This window comes from Aspergillus pseudoviridinutans, assembly GCF_018340605.1.
Source record: "Aspergillus pseudoviridinutans IFM 55266 DNA, scaffold_1, whole genome shotgun sequence".
In the NCBI taxonomy this organism is placed as follows: Eukaryota; Fungi; Ascomycota; class Eurotiomycetes; order Eurotiales; family Aspergillaceae; genus Aspergillus; species Aspergillus pseudoviridinutans.
This window is the reverse complement of record NW_025091281.1, coordinates 2,009,630-2,030,958: the sequence shown is the minus strand read 5'-3', so window position 1 is coordinate 2,030,958 and position 21,329 is coordinate 2,009,630. Positions and strand designations below refer to the sequence as shown.

The 21,329-nt window shown below is 50.5% G+C and overlaps 10 protein-coding genes across 10 annotated transcripts; 5 read left to right on the top strand and 5 right to left on the bottom strand.

The window, feature by feature from the left end:
• Positions 1–66: 66 nt before the first annotated feature.
• Positions 67–455, bottom strand: Asppvi_000723 (uncharacterized protein; the record flags this gene model as incomplete). The annotated part of the gene is made up of 3 exons (XM_043297029.1): positions 67–131; positions 181–245; positions 298–455. 3 exons carry the CDS (start codon positions 453–455, stop codon positions 67–69), a joined length of 288 nt encoding a protein of 95 aa, XP_043152964.1.
• Positions 456–1,645: 1,190 nt separating this feature from the next.
• Positions 1,646–4,325, bottom strand: Asppvi_000722 (putative GPI-anchored cell surface glycoprotein; the record flags this gene model as incomplete). Its single annotated transcript, XM_043297028.1, has 2 exons — positions 1,646–4,243; positions 4,293–4,325. 2 exons carry the CDS (start codon positions 4,323–4,325, stop codon positions 1,646–1,648), a joined length of 2,631 nt encoding a protein of 876 aa, XP_043152963.1.
• Positions 4,326–5,378: 1,053 nt separating this feature from the next.
• Asppvi_000721 (putative oligosaccharyltransferase subunit ribophorin II) lies at positions 5,379–6,422 on the top strand (the record flags this gene model as incomplete). Its single annotated transcript, XM_043297027.1, has 4 exons — positions 5,379–5,524; positions 5,593–5,791; positions 5,850–6,134; positions 6,183–6,422. The coding sequence occupies 4 exons, from the start codon at positions 5,379–5,381 to the stop codon at positions 6,420–6,422; spliced, it is 870 nt and encodes a 289-aa protein (XP_043152962.1).
• A 384-nt stretch (positions 6,423–6,806) lies between these two features.
• On the top strand, positions 6,807–7,483 carry Asppvi_000720 (uncharacterized protein; the record flags this gene model as incomplete). The annotated part of the gene is made up of 2 exons (XM_043297026.1): positions 6,807–7,023; positions 7,083–7,483. The coding sequence occupies 2 exons, from the start codon at positions 6,807–6,809 to the stop codon at positions 7,481–7,483; spliced, it is 618 nt and encodes a 205-aa protein (XP_043152961.1).
• Positions 7,484–7,597: 114 nt separating this feature from the next.
• On the bottom strand, positions 7,598–8,683 carry Asppvi_000719 (dihydrodipicolinate synthase family protein; the record flags this gene model as incomplete). The annotated part of the gene is made up of 3 exons (XM_043297025.1): positions 7,598–7,873; positions 7,930–8,471; positions 8,530–8,683. The coding sequence occupies 3 exons, from the start codon at positions 8,681–8,683 to the stop codon at positions 7,598–7,600; spliced, it is 972 nt and encodes a 323-aa protein (XP_043152960.1).
• Positions 8,684–10,539: 1,856 nt separating this feature from the next.
• On the top strand, positions 10,540–10,954 carry Asppvi_000718 (uncharacterized protein; the record flags this gene model as incomplete). Its single annotated transcript, XM_043297024.1, has 2 exons — positions 10,540–10,663; positions 10,728–10,954. 2 exons carry the CDS (start codon positions 10,540–10,542, stop codon positions 10,952–10,954), a joined length of 351 nt encoding a protein of 116 aa, XP_043152959.1.
• A 3,994-nt stretch (positions 10,955–14,948) lies between these two features.
• Asppvi_000717 (uncharacterized protein) lies at positions 14,949–16,114 on the bottom strand (the record flags this gene model as incomplete). Its single annotated transcript, XM_043297023.1, has 2 exons — positions 14,949–15,183; positions 15,243–16,114. The coding sequence occupies 2 exons, from the start codon at positions 16,112–16,114 to the stop codon at positions 14,949–14,951; spliced, it is 1,107 nt and encodes a 368-aa protein (XP_043152958.1).
• A 583-nt stretch (positions 16,115–16,697) lies between these two features.
• Asppvi_000716 (uncharacterized protein) lies at positions 16,698–17,396 on the bottom strand (the record flags this gene model as incomplete). The annotated part of the gene is made up of 1 exon (XM_043297022.1): positions 16,698–17,396. One exon carries the CDS (start codon positions 17,394–17,396, stop codon positions 16,698–16,700), a length of 699 nt encoding a protein of 232 aa, XP_043152957.1.
• A 923-nt stretch (positions 17,397–18,319) lies between these two features.
• On the top strand, positions 18,320–19,079 carry Asppvi_000715 (uncharacterized protein; the record flags this gene model as incomplete). The annotated part of the gene is made up of 3 exons (XM_043297021.1): positions 18,320–18,401; positions 18,461–18,714; positions 18,924–19,079. 3 exons carry the CDS (start codon positions 18,320–18,322, stop codon positions 19,077–19,079), a joined length of 492 nt encoding a protein of 163 aa, XP_043152956.1.
• Positions 19,080–19,938: 859 nt separating this feature from the next.
• Asppvi_000714 (uncharacterized protein) lies at positions 19,939–21,118 on the top strand (the record flags this gene model as incomplete). The annotated part of the gene is made up of 4 exons (XM_043297020.1): positions 19,939–20,074; positions 20,153–20,177; positions 20,618–20,688; positions 20,757–21,118. 4 exons carry the CDS (start codon positions 19,939–19,941, stop codon positions 21,116–21,118), a joined length of 594 nt encoding a protein of 197 aa, XP_043152955.1.
• Positions 21,119–21,329: the final 211 nt, after the last annotated feature.

Sequence of the window (21,329 nt, the reverse complement as noted above, 5' to 3'; positions counted from 1 at the left end):
GCCGATACCAACAAGTGACAAATCAAATGTCAACACTAATATACAATACTAGTAACAAAACATATTCTACTCCTTCTCTTTCTCCTCCGTAGACGGTCTCCCCAACCGCTTCGGTTTACTATTCCCATACGCTACAAACATCAGCTCAATCTCATTCGCAGACAAGAAAAGCGCACATACTCCGGTCATACAACACCCACGATGTGTACAGAAATATTGGCAGCGCCACAATAGTCGACAACCACCTATCATCGTCATCAGTTTAGTACCGAAAATAAAAAGCGAGCTTAGGCTTACCGTCTAGCGGCGACTTTGTACTCCTTCGTCTGCCGGATATCTGAGATCTGGGCTTGGGTCCGGGGCCGCGTTGTTCGTCGCTGCGAGAGGGTTTGCGGGTCGACGATGACTCTGGGTTTTGAGGTGGAGGGGTGCGGTGGGGGTGTAGATTTTGTCATTGTTTTACTTTTCAGGTCGGTATATACTACAAAGTAGACCAAGATGAAGTTGATGCAGGAAATGGATTGTTACAAGGTCATGGACCGTGACGGGTGTGCGGTTGGGGGAAAAGTTTGCCTTGGTGCCTTAATGCCTCAGGCATCTTCAAATCGTTTCTACGATCCCGTGTTCTTTGCCTACTATCACACAATCAAGTCTGTCTGATGGATATCGTAATTCTGTTAACGCAAAGGTACATTTTAAATTACATATCCGCTAATATCAATTGCTTATGCATCCATGACCCGTTGCTTGCGCCGGATCCGGTATGCCTCGAAACCCCCAGGATTGTACAGGTAGAAGAAATAATACATACAGTCGCCATCAACGGCACCTCACACGCAGACGTGTCGGTTCCTGCTGATGACTTGAACATCATAGAAATGTCTAGGGAGGTCCGCAGCGTCCAGCTCGGCCCATCACCTTACAAACTTTGATGAAACAATAAGAGCAACGATGAAAATATCATAAACGCCAAATGAAACAGAAGAGCCCAGAGTCCGCCGGATGCTTCGCTATGCTTTGATGCATGTACTCAGTCCGTTAACGCCATGCGACAAAAGTGTGATTAGTTCAGATAAATTATGTTGCCTCCTTGCCAATCAGAGCAGAGGAGAATTCAAGGGGATTCTCTTGATTCTCAGAGAAATGGGGTATGGTTGAGAGCAAGGCCGATAAAAAGTCAATCGACTGCTCGCGCCGATTGTTCATAATTCTGCTGGATGACCAGCTCAGAGGCAGATAGATGTAGTCGAAGATTCCAAACTCAGCCTAGACTGATTGAATTTGCAGTCGTCATCGTGGATGAGGGAAGAGGATAGTGATAGTAAAAGGAATCAGATGATGGACATGTAATGGCTGGTAGATTGACTTCAAATAAAATGCACGAGGCCGACTTCATCCCAAGTGAAGTGCGGTAACGACCTAGTAAAACGTAGGCCAAGCTGTATCAACTCGACAGATAGTCAAGCCTTGAGATGCCAAAGTGACGTGAGGCGGGGTGGAATCAACTGGAGGCGTGACGAGAAGGCAATTGAGGAAGGCGATCGAGAAAGGCAGAGACCAGTGAAGTAAGCGTGATTCGAAGTAGAGTGAAGTTTGTAGAAGGCGAGATAGAATGCAAGTGAAGAGATACTAGCAGGTAGCCGAATCATGCGCTTTTCATGGGCTCACCTGCAGGGTTCCCGCCTCCGTGTTTCGAAGGAGTGGCGGCCTTCTTTCGAGCGGCCCGACGCGCCCTCTCCTCGGCATGAGATTGAAAATCGGCCATAAGAGCCGTTGCCGCACGGCGCCGCGGACGACCATTCGGTGTCTGGTTCACCTCTGCGGGACTGGCTGTCTCTGGCGATGGCTTGCGTCTCTTAGATGAACTGGACTCGCCATTCGTCTCCGCGTTGGCGAGAAGGCGTTTCTTCGATGGGCTGGATGGCATTGCCCCAAAAAGCATTGCCACCGCCGTCGCTTTCTCGGGGTTAGAGAACTTGAACTTCACGGTGAGACTTGGCTTCTCGGCCGTGGCGGCGGCGGCGGCAGCGGGACTGGGAGCACTCTGATTCTGTCGCCGCCTCTTGGTCCCCGAAGTCGAGTCAGGGGTATCATTGACGGGCTCAGTGCGCCTTCTCTTGCGCGAACCACTGGCAGGCTTCTGCTCCTTCGCGGGCTCACTCTGCCCAGCATTGTCATACTGGGCGATCAAGGCCTCAATCTCCGCGGCCGACATCGTCCGATCAACCGGGATGCCCCTCAGCCGGGCGCCCTCTCGTGCCTTGACCTTAGCCTTTTCCTCGTGAACGTCCTCCAGTCGAAAGGGGAGATTCGTTTGCTGTGGGAGATTACGCTCCCCCAGCCGCGGCGGGTACCCGAAAATCCGGTCCTTCTCCGCCTGTTCACGCGATCTGAATCGCCCCGGCGGCTGGGGGAGCTGGTCATCTCCGTAGGTGTTGGTGGGATGAACCCACTCAAAGTCGGAAGAGACGAAGACGTACTCCTCCCCAAACTTGTTGAGAAGACCTGTGTGCGTCCAACCATCCTCGTCAGTCCACGGCTCCGATACTTTCGTCTTGTCCATACCGAATGGCAGGCTCGAGGTTGGCCTACTTTCTCCCTCCGACCTCGCCCCCTCTCCATCTTGCCCCCGCTGCTCCACTTCAAACTCTTTGCGCAGGCTCTCCAGCCTGGCATCAAGTCCGGCATCCAGCGCAGGGTCTGCAGACACAGCCGCCGCCGCCAGCTCAAGCAGCCGTCTGGCAATAAATGCCGTGTCAGGCTGCTGAGCGGCAGACACATGCGCAGATGCCGGAACCTGATGCTCAGGCTGGGCCGCACCTCCCTTCTTCTGCCCTAGACCCGCCGTCGACTCGGGTTTGCTGGATGGAGCCCTCGAGCGGCGGAACTGTCGCTCCGACTCTAGGGACTCCAGAGCCTTCATGGTGGGTTTCCGAATGCGACTCGAGGTCCTTGCAGCAACGGACGTGCCAGTGGATAGACTCGTCGGTGAGCTCGGGCCATCCACCTGGCCATCGAGGCCGAAGCGGTTACCGTACATCTCGGGGCCATATTCGAAATGGAAGTTGTCACGGTAGGCTTGCGCAGGCGTCCCCTCAACGCTGTCGGCGACCTCCCCATTGTATGGGGTGGTCTCAAGGACCATTAGGGTCGCGGGGGAGTCCAGACGTTTATCGACAGCCAGAAGTTTAGCGGCGGTTTTGGCTCGCGAGCTTCGAGTGTTTATCTTGTGAGAAAGAGGTTGAGCTGCTTCGAGGGTCGGATCTGGGACAGAAGAGGGCTGAGATGGAGTCTTGTGAATTTGGACCGGAGGATTGTGATTGTGCTTAGTCGACGTCTCTTGAATATGATCTCCAAGATTGCGATCGATCCCGGTCTTGGACTTGCGATCACGACGGGATCTGGCAGTAGAGCCGCGTGAATTTGTATTAGCCTGGGCGGCGGGAGTTGTCGAGTCGGCTGTTTCAGCTTTTTCAGACTTGGGGGCAATGGGGGTAGCAGGTTTGACTGGTGTAGCTTGAGCCACCTTGTTGGCAGACTTGGTCGCCTTGGCGCTCGCGTGAGATGTTGTCTTGGCTTTACGATCAATGCGAGCCGGAGTAGAAGGGCGCGAAGCGGAGGCTTTGACAGAGGACTTGGGATGGACAGTGTCTTTCTTGTCGCTCACAGCGTTGAGCTTCGCAGGCATGGACTTTCTTGCCTTGCGATCCTTCTGCGTTGTTGCAGGAGTCATGGTCGACGACTTCGAGATGGACTTGTTTCCGGATGCGTTGGCCAGCTCGGCCTCGGTAGCCAGAGACTTGCGTTTCATCCGAGGGTCTTTGAATGTGATGCGCAAATTTGACTTAGACGGCGGAGCTTGCTCCTTGCGCTTAGAATTGGAAGTGGTAGGAGTCGTCAGTTGATGGCCTTGCGAGTCACCTGCATCAGCGGCGTGACCATTTGGCTTGCCTGACTTCCTATGACGGTCGCTGCTTTTGGCATCACTTTTAGACTCTGAATCAGGAACATCGTCTTTCTTTTGCACCGGAGTCTTGGTGATATTTTCTGGCTGGGAGTCCTTGAGATCAACTGGACGTTGGGATTTACGACGCTTCGTTGATGACGCCGATTCTTCGAAAGAAGAGGCGATAGGCGTCGGCGGTAGAGAGTAAGAGGTCTGAGCCATCTTAATCTTGGTCGACTCTGGCTCTCTTGTTGATTTACGTGAGTGATGAGAAGAGCTACGTCGGGAGTTCGTTTTCTGGATACGGTTAGAGATGGAAAAGAAGCGGGGATGGTAAGACACGTACAGGAGTTCTATCAAAAACAGAGTTCAGAGACATCATGTCACGGGGGACGGAATCTCTTTTAGCCACTATATCTGGGTTAGCCGTTGGGTCAGAGGAAAGAAAGATTTGTGTTGAAGCCCTAGTTGAGAGCGTCGACTCGAGGGACACAGCGGGAGACATGCCAACACTCGGTGCTTGCCACTTACTTTTGCCAGTTTGCAAGAGATCTGGAGTAAATATCCAGATCCAGGTATTCAAATAATTCTGTAATGTAAAGTGCTTCGAGACTTGGAGAAGTACGCGAAGTATGCGGCGTATGCGGTAGTAGCAGTTGGGATGAGGAAAGCAAAGGAGGGAGATTCGAATATGTTTCAAGACCCGAGAAGGATGTGTTGTGGTTTTCTCCAAATTCAACACCTGATACACAGTGAAAGGTTAGTGAATGTGTCCAAGGTGAGAGCAAACCACAGGCAGACGAGTCGTAGCGGCAATCCCTGCAGAATGGCCACTCCGCAACGACCGGCCTGTTTGAATAGCGGCAAACAGGATGTTTACATACCAGCACGCCTTATACCCAAATATTTATGACTTTATAGTATCGATATCGATGGTAGGATGATGTAGGAATCGGATGGAAAGGCAGGTAATGACGGTGGCTACCTGTCGGTGCAGCGGAGGCGAGGAGTTGGACAGGTTCAGGTCGATCGATTTGCCAGTGCAAAAGGTTCCCGAAATTAGGTATCTGCATGAAACGACATTCTCGAGCACTACCGGAGTGATAATCGAGGCGATCAACAATGACACAGCGACGCTGCAGGGACGTTGACAGCAGGTAGCAGGCCGAGGGAAGAATGAGGTGTTTGGCCGACAGCCAGAACTGCAGGAATCCGGGAAATAATTAGGGCTTGCGCGGACCAGGTGGACGCCGATGCCCCAACTCTTACTATCAGGGAGTCCCGGCGCTTATCTGGAGGTCCGCTGTTTAGCGCTTCCGCGATTCTTCAAGCCTCCGCAGTTGCATCAGAACATTGCATTGTTCTGTCATCTCGACTGCACTACTTGTTTTTTTTGTCTTTTAGTTTCTATTCTCTGACTATTTGACTCATCATGCAGCTTTGGCATACTGCTCTCCAGCTCTGTCTGCTGGCTTCAGCAACAATCCCGACCGCAGCAGCATCCTCGTGGGGGTTTACTGATGCCACCGTGTCAGTTCAAACCAAAGGCGCGGGTGTCGGTTCTGGACTGAAGGAAAAGTATAGTGATTTCATTCGATTACACTTTATCCAAAAAATTTAACATGCTAATGATATACTAATTGCAGAATCCCCGACAACAAGCCGCTCTCCAAACCGGTCGCGCTCGGAAGCTCCGATACCCTTAAAGTGATCCTCACAGCACAGGAAGGAAGCTCCGCCAAACGCGCTCACCAAGTCTTCCTCCTTCTGCAAGATCCCAAAACTGGCTTAGATATCTCGTATCCCTTTACCGTCAAGGACAATGGCAAATCCAGGGTTGAGCTGGTAAGCAGAGGTCGAGTGTACTGGGGTACTCAACAGCTGACGTGGCCTGCGTGCTTAGACTCAAAAAGACCTCCCTATTCAATTCCTCTCCGTCGCCGAACCCTTGGACGCCAGATTTGTCATCGGATCGTTTGGAACCTCTCAGGCGTACAATGAACCTGCTTTCCAGTTGACAGTGGCTCGCAACCCCGACGAACCAGTACCGAGCGTCGAGGCTTCGCGATATGGCAGACTGCCCGAGATCCACCATATCTTCAAGTCTGACCCTCAGAGCCCGCCAGTCATTGTAACTCTGGTTTTCATTGGAATGGTGCTGGCTGCTTTTCCAATCCTCGGTGGCCTGGTGAGTCTTTTCCTCCAAATAACGGTGTCCATGTGCTGACTCGTATAGTGGCTCTTCATTGGTGTCAACCTCAACCATCTGCCGACCGCCTTTAAAGCTGCTCCAATTCCCCACGCCGTTTTCCTGGGATCTCTGGTTTCCATCGAATGGATCTTCTTCCTCTACTACTCCCACTGGACACTCTTCCAGATTCTTCCAGCTGTCGCTGCGGCCGGTGTTGTCGCGTTCATCAGCGGCAGCCGCGCTCTGGGTGAAGTGCAGGGCAGACGCCTTGCAGGTCTCAGATAGATGCGCATAGTACTGGATACTGGCAGTCTTAGGAGATGGGGTGATGCGCTTGTACTAGTAAGGCCGGTTCTGAACCCTGATATACCATTTATATCCTTTTACATCGCGTGTAAAAAAAACACAACACTATACCATAGCTTACTTCAGTCTCTAAAATATTACTTTTGGTACCTTCTACTTCAAGCCATTAACAAAAAAAGAGATAATCATAACAATCAACGGCCTGACGTCACTTCTGCGGCCACGATGTTGACCAAGACGGGCTAGCCCGGCGGGTCTTTTGATCTTCTGAAGAATCTCCGCAAGCTCTCCGCCTCTACCAACTCAGCTTCACAACTTTGAGAAACATCAGATCGTCACTATCTATATATCCCAGGAGGGAAAATGGGCTCCTCCGCATCCAAACCCGCGCGGTCAGCCGCCAGCGCCGTCTCCCGACGCCAATACCCCAAACAGCCCTCCACAGCCTCCAGGGCCGCACCACAACCAAGCACAGCACCGCAAGCTGCCCCCAGAGAACCAAACCTTTCACAGCCACGCCAAGCTCAATCGCAAGCTCCATCTCTCCCCAAGGAACAAGCTTCCACAACAAAATCATCGGGTACGAATCCCTCCTCCGGCAGCCGAAGAAGAAAGATAGCTAACTACTAACGTATCCAGTCATCGACCTCGACGGCCGCGACCCTGACTTCGCCGCTCACCTCCGCTCCATCGGCCCAGTCGTCCCCAACCCGACCTTCTCGCGTACAAGCACGTTTAACCCCGGTCCTATCCAACAACACAACCAAAACCAGCCCGTCTTTCCGACAGCGGCGAATCCGGCGCTCTTGGTGCTCACTGCGCGGCAGACGGCTGCTAAGGCTGCGCAGGAGGAGGCGGAGCACATCGGGCGGCCAGGGTTTGCGGGTCGGGAGTTTGTGGATGCGTGGACGATAAGGCAGGCGTTGACGATGCGGGATCGGCAGGGATTGAGTCTGGGGGAGATTGAGGGGATGTTGAAGTTGAAGAAGGGGGCTTTGGGGCGGTTGGGGCCGAAGGGAGTTGTAGGGGAGGTTGGTTGATGATGGTTCATGTGTTTGAGTCTGTGTATGATGGGTGAAGAAGGGTTTGTACTATAGCTTGATGTGTATGACTGATTGATTGGACCTATGTACTATAAGAGGATTATATTCTGGCTATGTTGCACGTTTGATCAGCGCCTCCTCGACTGGCTTCAGCTTCCCGGCTAGCTCGAGCATCCATTCTTGTTTGGCTGCATCCGCGAAGAGAGGATATGGTCTTCGACAAGCGGCGCTGTCATCGGGATAACCCAGCAATTTGGCGACGACCCATTTGCTCCCGTTGATTCCTCCCTTTGCAAAGGCCCATTCCGACGTGGCAGCCTTCAACTGGAGCTCCGTTGCTTCCTGGACCTTGCCAGCCTTGTAGAGATCGTACAGCTCCACACACCCCTACCGCCAGTTCACAGTCAGCACGCGATATACAGGCCTGGAAGAAGGATACTCACCCTTGGGTGCAGATTCGCCATCCCCGTAATCGCTCCGAGAGCACCGACCGCCATCGCTGGCCCCATCCAGTCAATCTGCCCGCCGAGCACGCTGAACGGTCTCGCCGCATTGGCCGTCACACGGGGAACCTTCCCAATACCTCCACACGTCAACTTGGCCCCCGAGATATTCGGATGCGCGCTGAGCTTCACTAGCATGTCAGAGTCGACGTCCAGCCCCGCCGCTACACCCGGGTAATTGTACACCATGACGGGGATGGGGCTGTGGTCCGCGACTTCTTCAAAGAAGGACACGATGGCGGCGGAGTCCATGGCGAAATGGTAGTAGCTTGGTACTAGGACCATGGCGAAATCGGCGCCGGCTTGATGGGCTGCGATGGTCTCGTCGATGACATGGTGGGTGGATTGGCCGCCGCAGCCGAGAGTGATGGTTACGTCTGGGCGGTTGAGGCGGGCTGCGAGCTTGCGGGTTAATTGGACGAGTGAGGTCTTTTCGGCGGTTGAGAGTGTGACTGCTTCGCCGTTGGAGCCGGCGAGGACGACTGTTGCAGTTGTTAGGTTGTAGCCTCGTGGGTTTGGGGATAGCTGAGAGGGACGTACTTCCGTGGAGACCGGACTGTATAAGAAATGAGAGATGCTTCTCTTGTACGTCCCAGTCAATGTCCTGTCGCGGGTTATTTTGAAAGAAGGTTAGACAGGGAACGTGAATGCCTCCTGGGAAGACTTTGTTGCGGTTGATCTGATTTGACGCCATGGAGTTCTATATTCTCAAGGTCGGGGTCAAGGGGGAGTAGGCCTGGGAGGGAGATTGTATGAGCAGTTCAATGTGCTAGTTGTCCCCGCACTTGGATTGAGTTCAATTCATCTCTTTAAATATTTGCCGTGGATCTCCATGTTCCCCTCCAATATCCCATATTCTTGAAAACAACATCTCGGATCCTCTCCGAGGATGCAGGTAAACCCCACCATCCTCGGCAATCTGACATCTTAGTTGATATGGGTCGTGGACCCTAGTATACCCGGGAAGAGAGAAAACTACAGATTGATTATAGCAAAGGCACCTCTAACCGGCGGTTGAGCCGTGGAAGTGAGGCAGTACTCTCAGCAAAGCGTAAATGAAAATCGATGTCCGCATATACTGATATCACATTTTCTCGTGCACATTATGGACCCCTCCCTTACTTGATATTCAGAGCTGTCATTAATACCTCCTATGGAATAAGTTGACTTTCGTCAAATATCACTCTATCCATGACTCGCGACGTGAGTAAAGAGGCCATGAAGGCCAAACAGTCCACTATTGTCAACCATATTTAGGAGTTTAGCAAGCCCTCGGATCTGTCAGAACTCGCATTTTGATATTGAGCTCCGTGAGCTACGTTTTCAACCCATAAGGGTTGAATTAGCGCCATGTTTTTTTCCTACCTAGTCTACATCCGTATCGTTGGAGCAATTGTTTTATTTACTCTTTGTATCAGATAGAATGGAATCGCGGAGTCTTCGAAGCTTACTCATTGAATTGCCTCTATCCATGTTGCTCAAATGGTCGTCATTTACTTTTCTTGGAATACAGGGGCGTTGTTTCCCAAGGCAGGCGAGTATTCCTGAAATGAGCATGGTTGCCTGTTTGTTATGTGAATGCGCACCTTCCTGTGGTTGAGTGAATGATGGAAGCCTCCGTAGCTCTGGCAGTTTCCCCTTCCAACCCCCCCCCCGGCAGCTCTCACATCTTCTTTCATCTTTCCATTCCTTGTTAAGACCTGTATTTCTCTCTTATAGCCAACCTCCCCTTCTCCCGTTCTCTCTAGAAATTAAACAGCAACTTGGGCATCCTTCAAAAATCTTAGAATTTTTGAACAACTTCATCATAAAAATGTGAGTACATACGTTGAGCTGGCCCCAATAATGACCTTTTGATTGGATGAATGCATGTCTAACACTGTATAGGCCACGGATTGAAGAACCTGCTGTGGCTTCGGCCACCCCTCCTCCTGGTTCTCCTTCGCCTCCTCCTCCTCCTGCTGCTGCTGCTCCTGCTATGCCGGCCCCCGAGTCAGTATATTGATTCAACCTTCATGAGAAGCACCTAGTGGCAATGCTAATATAGATATAGAGCGGCGAAGATGCGGAGAATGTGGAAATTTCTATGAAGGGGCCAGCAATCCCCTTTATGACGCCTGCGGGCGTCGCCATCTTGGCGACTGCCCCCTGCCCCCGTTTCCAAGAGTCAGTATATCAATTCAACCTTCATGAGAAGCATCTAGTGGCAATGCTAATATAGATATAGAGCGGCGAAGATGCGGCGAGTGTGGAAAATTCCACAAAGGGGATTGCTGGCCCCTTTGTGACGCCTGCGGGCGTCGCCATTTAGGCGACTGCCCCCCACCCCGGCCCCAGCAACCGCCTCCCGCGGCCCCGCCAACGCCCGCCCGCCTCCTCCTGCGCAGCCAGCTTCGGCGGTTGTCATAAACGTATACAACGGCGGGGTGGTCAATTACTCTTCCTCGGCGGGCGCCGCCCCGCCCACCAACCCGCCAACCACTAAGAAGCGCCGTGGTCGTGGAAAGAAGCCCAAGAAGGGCAAGGTAGACGGGCAGAACTGAGCCTTGTATGTATTATTCCTCACGGGGGATTGCTGGCCCCTATGTGACTCCTGCGGGCGGCGTCGCCATCTCGGCGACTGCCCTCCTTATAACTGGCACCACACCTGTCTCCTCCTGCTGCCTACGCTTCAGTCAGTATCGATTCAAACTTTATGAGAAGCATTGAAGACTGGCAATACTAATACTTGGATATAGAGCGGAAGCGCCCCAGCTGTGTGAATTCCCACACAGGGCAATGCCGGCCGCCCGCCACGCCCGCTAACACCACCGCCAGCCAAGAAGGCCCCGCGGTTGTCTGGAACGGTGGTGTTCACATCACCGTGAACGCCCCCACTCCTCGCTCCTCCTCGGCGGACGCTGGCCCCCCCGCGCGCCAAGCTCACCAAGCCCGCCAACAGGCCGCGTCGGCGGAAGCGCCCTGATAAGGGCAATAAAAAGGCCGCAATGGCCAAAAAAAAGAGGAGGAGAAGAAGAAGAAGAAAGAGAAGGAGGCCGAGGCCAGCAGCAGCCCTGTTCGGCATCAAGGTCAACAACCACATTCCCGAACACGGCCGCCCTGCTAGTAGAACCGGCAATACTTCCGTTTGACTGTTCGCCTACGAAGACTATCAACCACTCCTGGATTACTGCACGCACCTCTATGTCAGGGGCAGCAAGTAAGTACACCATTCATCCGAGCTGCAATGTGTTCAGTGACTAATAGCCACAGACTCCCTCGACCATGTTCTGCATGAGCATCCAAGCGGCAAATTCCTCGCCATTCTCGCTCCTCCTTCGATCCCAATAGTGGAAAACCAAGATAGCAGAAACGATCTTCTTTAGGTGCCTTTTTGGCCCAATACAATGCGAGTACACAGCGTTGAGCTGGCCCAGATGGTGATATTTGGATTGAATCAATTGGCTAACACTGGTATGGCCGCCTCTGGCGAGTGAGTCTCGTAACCCTGGACCCGTCCTGCTAGCCCTGCCCAGTCGCCAACAAGAAGAGTCAGTTTAGACATACTTCTGCGGAGACCAAGTCTGGATGAGGAATGAGAGATGCTTCTTTTTGGTCAATATCCTGGCGTGGGTTATTTCTGAAAATGGTCAAACTGGGGGATATGAAACCTCCAGGACCTTATAGCGGCTGATTGTATTCAATGCCATGGTAATCGATTTCTTAAAAAAGGATTTCGGTAATTTATGTTTTAATCCCTTAGTGAGCAGTTATACTTTAGGCCTCCGCACCTGAAATGGGTCCGATTTTCAATTTGGTTACCGTCATACTCCGTAGAGCATCATCGTGTTCTAATCCAATGTCCCCGTAAAGTGCTGTTATAGCTGATATCTCGGACCTCGTACATCTTCTCCGTAGAACCGAAATAGAGATCTTGATCCATGAATAGATTATACATAAAACATGATACCAGTGCTTAGAGTCCGTCGCTTCCTTCTCGGTCTCCTCCTCGTGCATTGTTTCTTGTCCCTACTTTCTTCTTTTTCAGTGCTCGCAGAGTAGGACGGGTTGAGACGGGGGTTGTTKGTAATATGACCAATGAATATGATAGTGGTTATTGATGACACCATCGACCGTTGTCAGGCCGAGGGGCGTGTCACTTGCTGACAGGATGCCGGCATTCGCGCAAGGGCCAGCACTTCCGTTATGAGGGATTTCTCGTATTCGCCGCATTTGTTCTATTCTATGACGGAGTATCAGTACTGAAGTGCTTATGCATGGATCAAATAAACATACTTCCGTTGCAGGTGAGCCGCACGGCAGGTAAAAGGGCCAGTACTTGCCTGTAGGGGATTTTCCGCGCTCGCCACATTCTGGTCGCTATAAATTCAGTGGAAGTGTCCCCACTCTTCAGATGCCTCTCATAAAGGTTGAGTAGATAAACTTCTTTTGTTGAATGGCAGGGGCGGAGGCGATGGCTAGGGAGAGAAATCGTTTGTCCGTAGAAGCCTATACCAAAGTTAGTATACATCAACTCATATCCAGCTACGGGATCGACGATATACCCTCGAGGATCAAATCAGTGCTCTGTACTCACATGATTTTTGCGGCTGAAAAGGCACCCAAAGAAGATTCTTTCAAGAAACGCCATTTGGCGTCTAGCGGATTATGTCGACCAAAGTGCACATATATGTGATTCATGGAGATAGAGCGTGGGACGGAGGAGATGCTGCGGTCTCAGAAGAGTAATGGTTTCCAAGGGTACTGATGTGAAGTTGAGACAAATCGTGCGAGACACTGACGCAGGGTTCATTAGCAACATGATGTGGGTTGGGTTTTTTTTCCACCAGCACTCACCTGTATGCGATTTTCCTTCATAGGGCTATCTTTCTTTGTTGTCTGACAATTTTATGCTCAACTCTTTACAGCTCACTAGTTTTGAAGGAACCTGTCTTTGACTTGCTCGGGAAAGGCTCTCACACCGTCTGCTGTATGGCTGACAATCAGGCTCAGAGTAACACCCAGGACTGGCCCCAGCAGCATCCCAGAATAGCGTTGGTAATCTGGGCTTCTAATATGACGAAATCAAGTCACTTTGTCATTCTGATGAGATAGTAGAATTAGCAAAGAAAGAAACACCCCACAAAGTAGACGATTGAAGCATAGGAGTGCGTATTTATCGAGGAGACAAGTCCATTCTAGAAAGACAAGTTGCTACCATGCTAGCAGGACTTGATGTAAGAGCTGTATGAAAGGGCAACATATTATGAGATAGCAGTGACTTTGTGATAGCCAAACTGATACAGACTGATTATTCTGGATGATATTCTGGATGATGGATAAATAGTGGATGGTGGTTACGAAGGTACCACTTTTCCAACTTGCTATCAACAAGTCTGGCCGCCATGCGACCTTGGTTTCATTGGGTGACGAGTCCGCTAACTACCTGAGCCTCTCGATGAAGAAAAAATCATAACGTATCTTGGCTAAGTACTGCTATGTGCTGGATATAGCTGCTTATTGAATATTCTCTCTCGTTCACCAGCGCAGTTAATCCTTGACTCATCACTGTCATTATTAGAATCCTCCTTCCTCTCGTCCTAACTTCTAACCTCCTAGTCTCACTTTATACAACGCGGTGTTCCTCAAATTAAGCTCCTCATGAAGCATCGTGTCTGCTTATGATTCAAATTGATGCTTTTAGAATGTCCACTCGACCAACAGTCGGTTCTGTTACCGTGGACCCATCTGCGTCTGAAGAGCATTTGTAAAAAGGGACAGGCGAAGTTGCGCCTGTACAGGAATGACTCTTTTAGCCGGTGCTCAGAGCCTGGCGGAGGAGTGCAATGGATTGCACTTCGTACAGCACCGTCTTTGCTGGTCGATAGTCTGTCATAGCCTTGGAAATGTCGAAGAGCAAAAGAAATCTCGAAACCATCTCGAACTTCGAAAGGGAAAAGGCTCGCCGACTCGCCAATACACTCTATCGTGTAGGCTCAAATCAACCAAAGATCTTGTGAGTGGAACAATATGGCAACCAGCGCCCTGCAAATGCTGGACCGTCTGCAGCTTGACTGTCAGGTCACTCATCTTCCTGCCACTATGTGCAGAAGAGGAAGCGAAGATCAACGACTTAGCTTGCACTCAGAAGCATGCCTTATCTGTGGTTCTACCGCGGTTTAACAATCTTCCCAAAGGCTTACACAGAACACCCATCCGAATTGCTTGATTAAGAAGCGCTCTCGGCCAAGGAAGTGGTGCTAAACCTGGATCCTGAGCATCTCAACACACGATGAGGACGGTCAAATTAGTACATACTCCCTATGGACATGTTTCCGGTCTCCGCGTCAACCACGAACTCCAGAGCAGAACAAGACGTGTGATCCTAGCACGAAAAAGGAATCCCTACTAAACAATCTTAGCGTACCAGGAAGACCAATGTTGGATTACAGGGGAAACGTGTGTGGGTACTAGTCAGCTGCAATTCGCAGGACCATCTTCAGGCTGACAGTTATTCTGGGGACAATTTCAGACAGCATCTGCTATATCGCGTCCGTAGACTCCATCATACATATCCGAAAGGGCAGCAGCAAGTAAAGGGGAGCATTTCCGACTTCTATTACCAAAGTGACAGAACCACCCTTACTAATTCTGTAATAGGACCACATATATAAAAGACATCAAGGATAAGCTGTAACGAGAGAAAAGAGCTCATCTTAGCTTCGCCTGTACTTTTGAGGGCACAGGTTACTAGACTCCAGCACCACGATGAGGTGTGAGCTCGTCACTGGAGGGCAGGTTCCTCCCCACGTCCCTCGCAGAACGAGTTCGGCGGTTTAGATCTACTGCTTTTGGATGGCAGGTTCCTCCCCACGTCCCTCGCAGAACGAGTTCGACGGTTTAGATCTACTGCTTTTGAATGGCATGCATGCAGGTTGCTTTCGCACTGATGACTCTCGTGCTGGGGGCAAATGGTTGACTTACGTTTGTGGGCTTTTTTCAATAAGGTCGGTGATCTGAAGACAGAAACATCCGATATATAGCGCAAGTTTCCTCATGTGGTTGTGTTCTCGAATGTCGAAGGGGCCGATCTCTTGCATTACCAGAAAAGGATCGTCGGTTGTCTCCTTGTCTTCGAGGTAGTCGACATAGGATGCATCATATGATGCCCAGGTAAGATAGATTTCATGTCTATCTTGCGAGACTAGGAGGCGTCTTAATGACACAGAGTATCAGTATCCGGTTCACAATGCCAAATGGAAGTCAAAACTTACTGGTTGTCAAGGGGCACTTTGCGTCCTGCGCGCGCATCCCTGCGTATCCAAGCGACCATCTCGGCGGATTCTTGCATGTAGATTTCGAGGCCTTTGCCCCATCTTTTCCGGGGATGAGCCTTGGTTTCTACTATTGCAAATGCTTCGTCGCCCCCTTGGGGTCCGTATAGATAGCCGTCTGTGCGGGACTCCATGGTAGCTTTTTTGAACTCGACCTTGAATGCGAGACGTCGTATGCCCCACGTACACTTGTTATTGGGGATATTCAGGGCTACCGCGTCGAGAAATGCCATCAGTGCCTGATTGACATATTGCTCGTCGCGTGTTTTCTCCCATGTCTGCCACACCTGCTCAGCCGCTGGTGTTAATCGAGTTGTCCCTGTGTGGCTTGTGGTAGATGCATCCGATGATGTTCCTCGGCCGGGTGTTGGGCTCATCCTAACGCTGGTCGACATTTCCCCTGGCGCTCCACCTTCTGGGACCTTGTTCTGGACTTCAATTTGACATTTTCTGGCGCCCTGGAATACTCCCAGCTTAGTCAACGGAGCACCATTGTCTTTGATTGACTTCAGGTAAGCTTCGAAGAACATGTTGAACTGTCTATTCTTTTTGAAGATCTTCTCCATATCCTCGAGATTCTCTTTCGTGATCGCTGGATTTGGTGCACCTCGACCAGTGAGACGCTTCAGTTCCTTCCTTGGCGGCCAATAGACGCGGAATGTGAGGAACTGCTCGGGTGTGACGGAGGAACCTGACTGCATGGCTTCGATTGTGTTGACTGTCACTTTATTCTTCTGATCTTCTATTTTGAAATCGTGGGCTAAAAAGCTCCAGCCATAACGGCTTGCGGGGATGGACTTGAATTCAGGCATGATCGTTTCTAGGAAAGCGAATCTCAATGTTTTCTCGAAAAGAAACGTACTTGGAGTMTATTGTAGAAACGTATCGTGTGCTGCTAGAATTGCAAGTGCATGGAGGAGAGAATCAAGACCAGCGACATTCAACAGCTATGAAAAGCTCTGCATCACACGAGTCTCCAGGAAACTCCTAACTCAAGGAAGGTGCGTAGTTACATACATGTTTACCGAATAGAGACCTTCCATTCCGGGAATCCTAGGGCAAAGCAGGAAGAAAGGAAAATCAGACTGTCAAGAAACATGGGTAGGAGCAATTCGATAGTTCAATGAAGCAGGAGTAAAGATAAGCCCCAAAGACCTCGCTTCCATTCTACCTTACCTGATACAGAGGGTATTTGAGGTAAGCCCAATGGGCAAGCTAGCTAGGTAACGCACAAACAGTGACGCCGGGGCTGTTTCTTTATTTTCGAAACTCATAAGAGGGGAGTACTGCAACATCACCTTCTCCCCATCGTAATGAGCCTGAATAATCCTCGCATGTTTGGGACACATATACGATATGGCCAATATCTGTCCGCACAGTTAGAAGAGCCCAGAATCAGTAAAGAAGGCGTATACTCACGGGACCCGTCGCATATTGTTCAAATTCCAGATCATACCAGTGATACATATAATGGAGAAGCCCACAGACTTCAGCATGGGTGAGGCTCGTGTCGTTCGCACGATAGTGAACGCAGAGTATGATCATTGCGTGGGGCATTGCAGCAGATTCGTCTTCGAAGACGGAGTTGTCGAGGTAGGCTGACGATGTGTACCAGTGCCCATTCCCGATCCTGTCCCCTGCGTCGATAGAAACACGGCCCTCCACCCTTGGAAAGATCTCCCACGGGTACCCCAGTGGTGAGAGTGCTCCCAAACATTCTCGCCCGTCGGTATAAATCCCAGAGCGTTTGCAAACCACCTGGGAGACAATGTGCCAAGTGAGACGTGAAAGCTCCGCCTTCCATGGATATGTTTCGTCGGTGCGCTTCGTCTCGAGATCAGGTATCCCGCCCTCCGTAATGGGATACTCCAACATGGATGTAGGCTGGGGCAGGAAAAAACATGGATTAAAGTCTAAAACCTCCTTATCTGGTGCTAATTCAACCCTGACGGCTTTCAAACCCATCTCAGAGAGCTCATCAATCTCAAAGTTGGGAGTTCTGACGGAGCTGAGGGCTTGCCGGAGCTGCTGAAGGTGGTTGATAATGGCGGACTGTTTGGCCTTCATGGCCTCTTTACTCGTGTCACGAGTCATGGCTCAGGGGACCATGAGTAACAGCTTTTAACAGAGGAAGGAGTTGAAGTGTGAACGTGAGATATAAACGGGGACTCTGGGGAGCTCATGAATATATACTTCCACGTATACATGAGTCAAAATGATGTCAACTCAGGCATATGTGTTATGATCCGCTGCTCTCAATTTTACCACTTTTGAAATCATCGACTCTAGAGTTCCGAGATTCCGGGGAATTATAGACTTGAAACTACGGTTGCATGGATGTAGATCCCAATGTATTGCAGCGACCGCTCTCTATACTTAGCCAAATGGGTTACTCCAATCTGTGTTGCTCAAATGTCGTCATTTATTTCCTTAGGATACAGGTAGAAGAGCGTTGTTTCATAAGGTAAGCAAGTATACCTGAAACGGAGAGCATTGTTGCCTGTTTGTTACATGTATGTGCAACTGCCTGTGCTTGAGTGAATGATGGAAGCTTCCGTAGCTCTCGCAGTTTCCCCATCTTCACTCAATCTTTCTACTACTTACTTTTCGTCCACACCAGCATTTGTAACAGTAACATGTGTTTCTCAAAACAGCCACCTTTAGGTGCCTTTTTGAATTTTACCTACGTGAGTATATAGAGTTCAGCAGAATAACAACGCTCACCCCAGGCTAAGCCCCAGCCACACTGTTGTGGGGTACCTATTGGTGCATGTCGTGCTTAAGAACCGCGGCGGAAAATTGGGATTCCAATGACAGGTGGTACGCCGGTTTCTTTGATCTGACCCTAAACTGGACTGCCACTATGCATATTGAATGTGGAGTGACGCAGCATCTGCTCTATCTCCATCCCCAAGCTCCCTTTCCATGCTGCCTACATCTTTTGCAAAACAGCTAAGTTGTTGGTTGAGATATTATCACTCAAATCTTCCGCTTTGAGTCATTGTTCGCTGTACAAGATGTCCGACAATAACACCTCAAAGAAGGCGGGTCAACCATCCACCTCCACTGCCAATGAAAGCACCCTCCAGCCACGAGACGGTACGCTGAATGTTTTACTTCCTATCCATGCATGCAGATAAGCAAACTAATAACATCAGATGTCCGCCTGTGTCCACATTGCCTCCCATCAGACCCGTCACCCGGCCTATCGTTGTCCGTTACGACCTCTGTCGACCGGGGTGGGACACGCTACTACTACTATTACCTCTCGACCCGTCTTCGGGAGCACTACAACACCCGCCCTGGCGATTTCTGTCGGGGAGCTCATATTTGGCACTACAGCGGCGGCAGCGCCACGGTTGTTATCCAGATTCCCGCGGCAGTGGTCGAGACACTGACGGTTGCGATCCAGGTGCGCGACAAGCCAAAACGCAGACGCAGGAAGAGACCCAACAAGGCAACAAGGAGAGCTCGCGATTGCTGGCCCTTCTGTGGGGAATGCTGTTGAATATCATTTTACTAGCTAGAAATGGCTGTCTTGACACCTTTTTACCTCAGTGGTTTGAGTGCCCTCAATAAAAATATAGTATAAACAAACCCTTTGCTTATCCTTACTGAGAGGCTGGGCCCCTCCCGCCAATTATTCCGCTCCCGCTGCTCCTCTCAGGCGCCATCCCCCCGCCCGCCAAAAACAACCAAGAACGAGGCCGGATAAGGCCAAAAGAAGGCGAAGATGGCGAAGAAGGAAGAGACAAGCTTGAATCCAAATGTGGTTAATTTTAATGGTGATGCTCTGCAGGCGCTGTCACATCCCGCTCGCCCCCTCAGGGAGTGATAGGATAACCAACCTGATCCCAGCACTATTCTAGGATGACCTTACGTTGATATAGTTATTCTGTGAAATCATCTCACTAACTAGGCCCAAGGTCAACGGCTGGAAGCAGTCACTATTTTCTACTTCCGAAGTCTGAACGGCACTTAGCTCCCGCCTAGCAGCAGTGCCGTCGGAATATTGCGCCTCTGCTTCAACATTAACGGCTCATCAGACCCGATCCAGGCACTCCTGCTCAGCCCGCCGTACCAGACTCAATGTTTCACAGTGCATCTCACGCGGAAAACTGACAATCTGAAGAGATAGCTGAGCTGGATGGTTGAGCCCCTCGGTCCGCTACAATCAAGACCGAGAGTTACAAGAACGATTAAGTCCGGCCTCTTGTCTACGGGTATGTATATGATTGAGACGATATGAATAAACGCAAGAGCTCCGCCATAAGCTGAAGCATATCCACAACGCATCATCAAGTAGCGTCAAAATCAGACCACTAGGCTACCTTGTCTTGATTATCATCCAATAAGGTAGCAGTGGTATTCAAACATCTTATGGCTCATTTCAACAATATCAAAATCCAATTTAGCTGGACTAAGGGGTCCGGACGATGTACTCCTTGGCCTTAGGATCACATATTCGTAGTCATAGTGATATAATAATAACGTATAATTTAACAGACATCTTTCTCCGTCGCTAGTCTCCCAACAAGACGAAGATCTGCATCTATGATACATAAGATAAATGGAGTATTCGAGCTCGTCCCTGTCGGCTTCTCCTCCTTCTTAATTGGCTTCTTGGCCCTTTTTCATGGCCTTATCGGGCCTTGCTCGTCTTCTCTTGTTCCTGGCGGGCGCTGGGCTTCATAACCTCGTTGGTGGTGAGCCATACTCGATGTCATCATCGAGACCTGATGATACGATTTGGGCGGATGTCAGTCCTGCTGGTAAAGTTACGAGCTGTGCCTAAGTAGATGCTGAATCTGTTGCAGCGACTTGCTCTCCATACTACTCAATCAAAATAGGCCCTGAATGGGCCTGTCTTGCTAAGTAGGTAAGAGAAGTTGAACTACTGTCAGATTGAATAGTGCAGAGCGCAGTCGCCCCATATGCTTAATGATGTGGACGAGGTCTCGATGTAGCTTCAGTCAATGGCTCTTCCCATTTTCCCAGAGCTGTCCTCCTCATGCGAGGTAGTATCGACTATGAGCTGATTAAGGTTTAGGTGTTTCCTGCTGAAGATCAGCTATCGCCTTCCCACTCGTAGAGTAGAGCAGTAGAGCATCACTGTAGCAAGTGTGCTGGCCGTAGCCCTTTCCTAGTGTCCATAATCGTAAGTAATAAAAAGCGTCGTAGGCCCCATGTTGTCTTCCTGTTGTACATCAAAAAGCTCAAGAGACACTTTTTTTCCCCGTTCTTCCTCACAATGTGAGTACATACCAATAGTAAATCGTTGGACTGAATCAATGTATCTCTAACATTTAGTATAGGACAAACGACACCACTGCCGCGGCCTCCGCTCCCGCTCCCACCGCGGACCAGCCTGCCCCCGCCACCAATAGTCAGTACATTGATTCAACTTTCATGCAGAATCATTTGAAGAGTGGCAATAGTAATACTTGGATATAGAACGCAGGCTTTGCCACATCTGTGGCAAGTCCCACACAGGGGACTGCTGGCCCCTGTGTGGGACTTGCGGGCGCCGGCACCCAGGTGAGAAACCATGCCGCACTGCCACCCGCCGCCAGCCCGCTCGCCGCCAGCCAGCAGCCCACCAGCCACCAACGGTGGTTGCCAACTACACCTGCAACAGTGATGGCCATGCCATCACCATATCCGCCCAGCCAACATCTGCACCCCCGCCTGCCAAAAAACAGAAAAGAAGGAAGCGGCCAAACAAGGCCAAGAAGAAGGTGGAAGAGAAGAAGGAAGAAGAGAAGGAGAAGGACGTCGAGCCGGCGCAAGAGGGCGAAAAGCCTAGCTCTGAGTGAGCTTATATAAATTAACAATATACATATTACTCATGTATATAGTATTTTTCATCAATTGACCCAGTTATTCAAAAATTGCTTCGTTGTAGTCCACTATAGATACATCTCATAGTTGCAAGTACGAATCGTCATCTTAATTCCTGTAGACAAGAAGCACGGACAAAACCAACTCGCTCCCGTGATACGGTTCGGGTCCTTGAATCGACTCTGG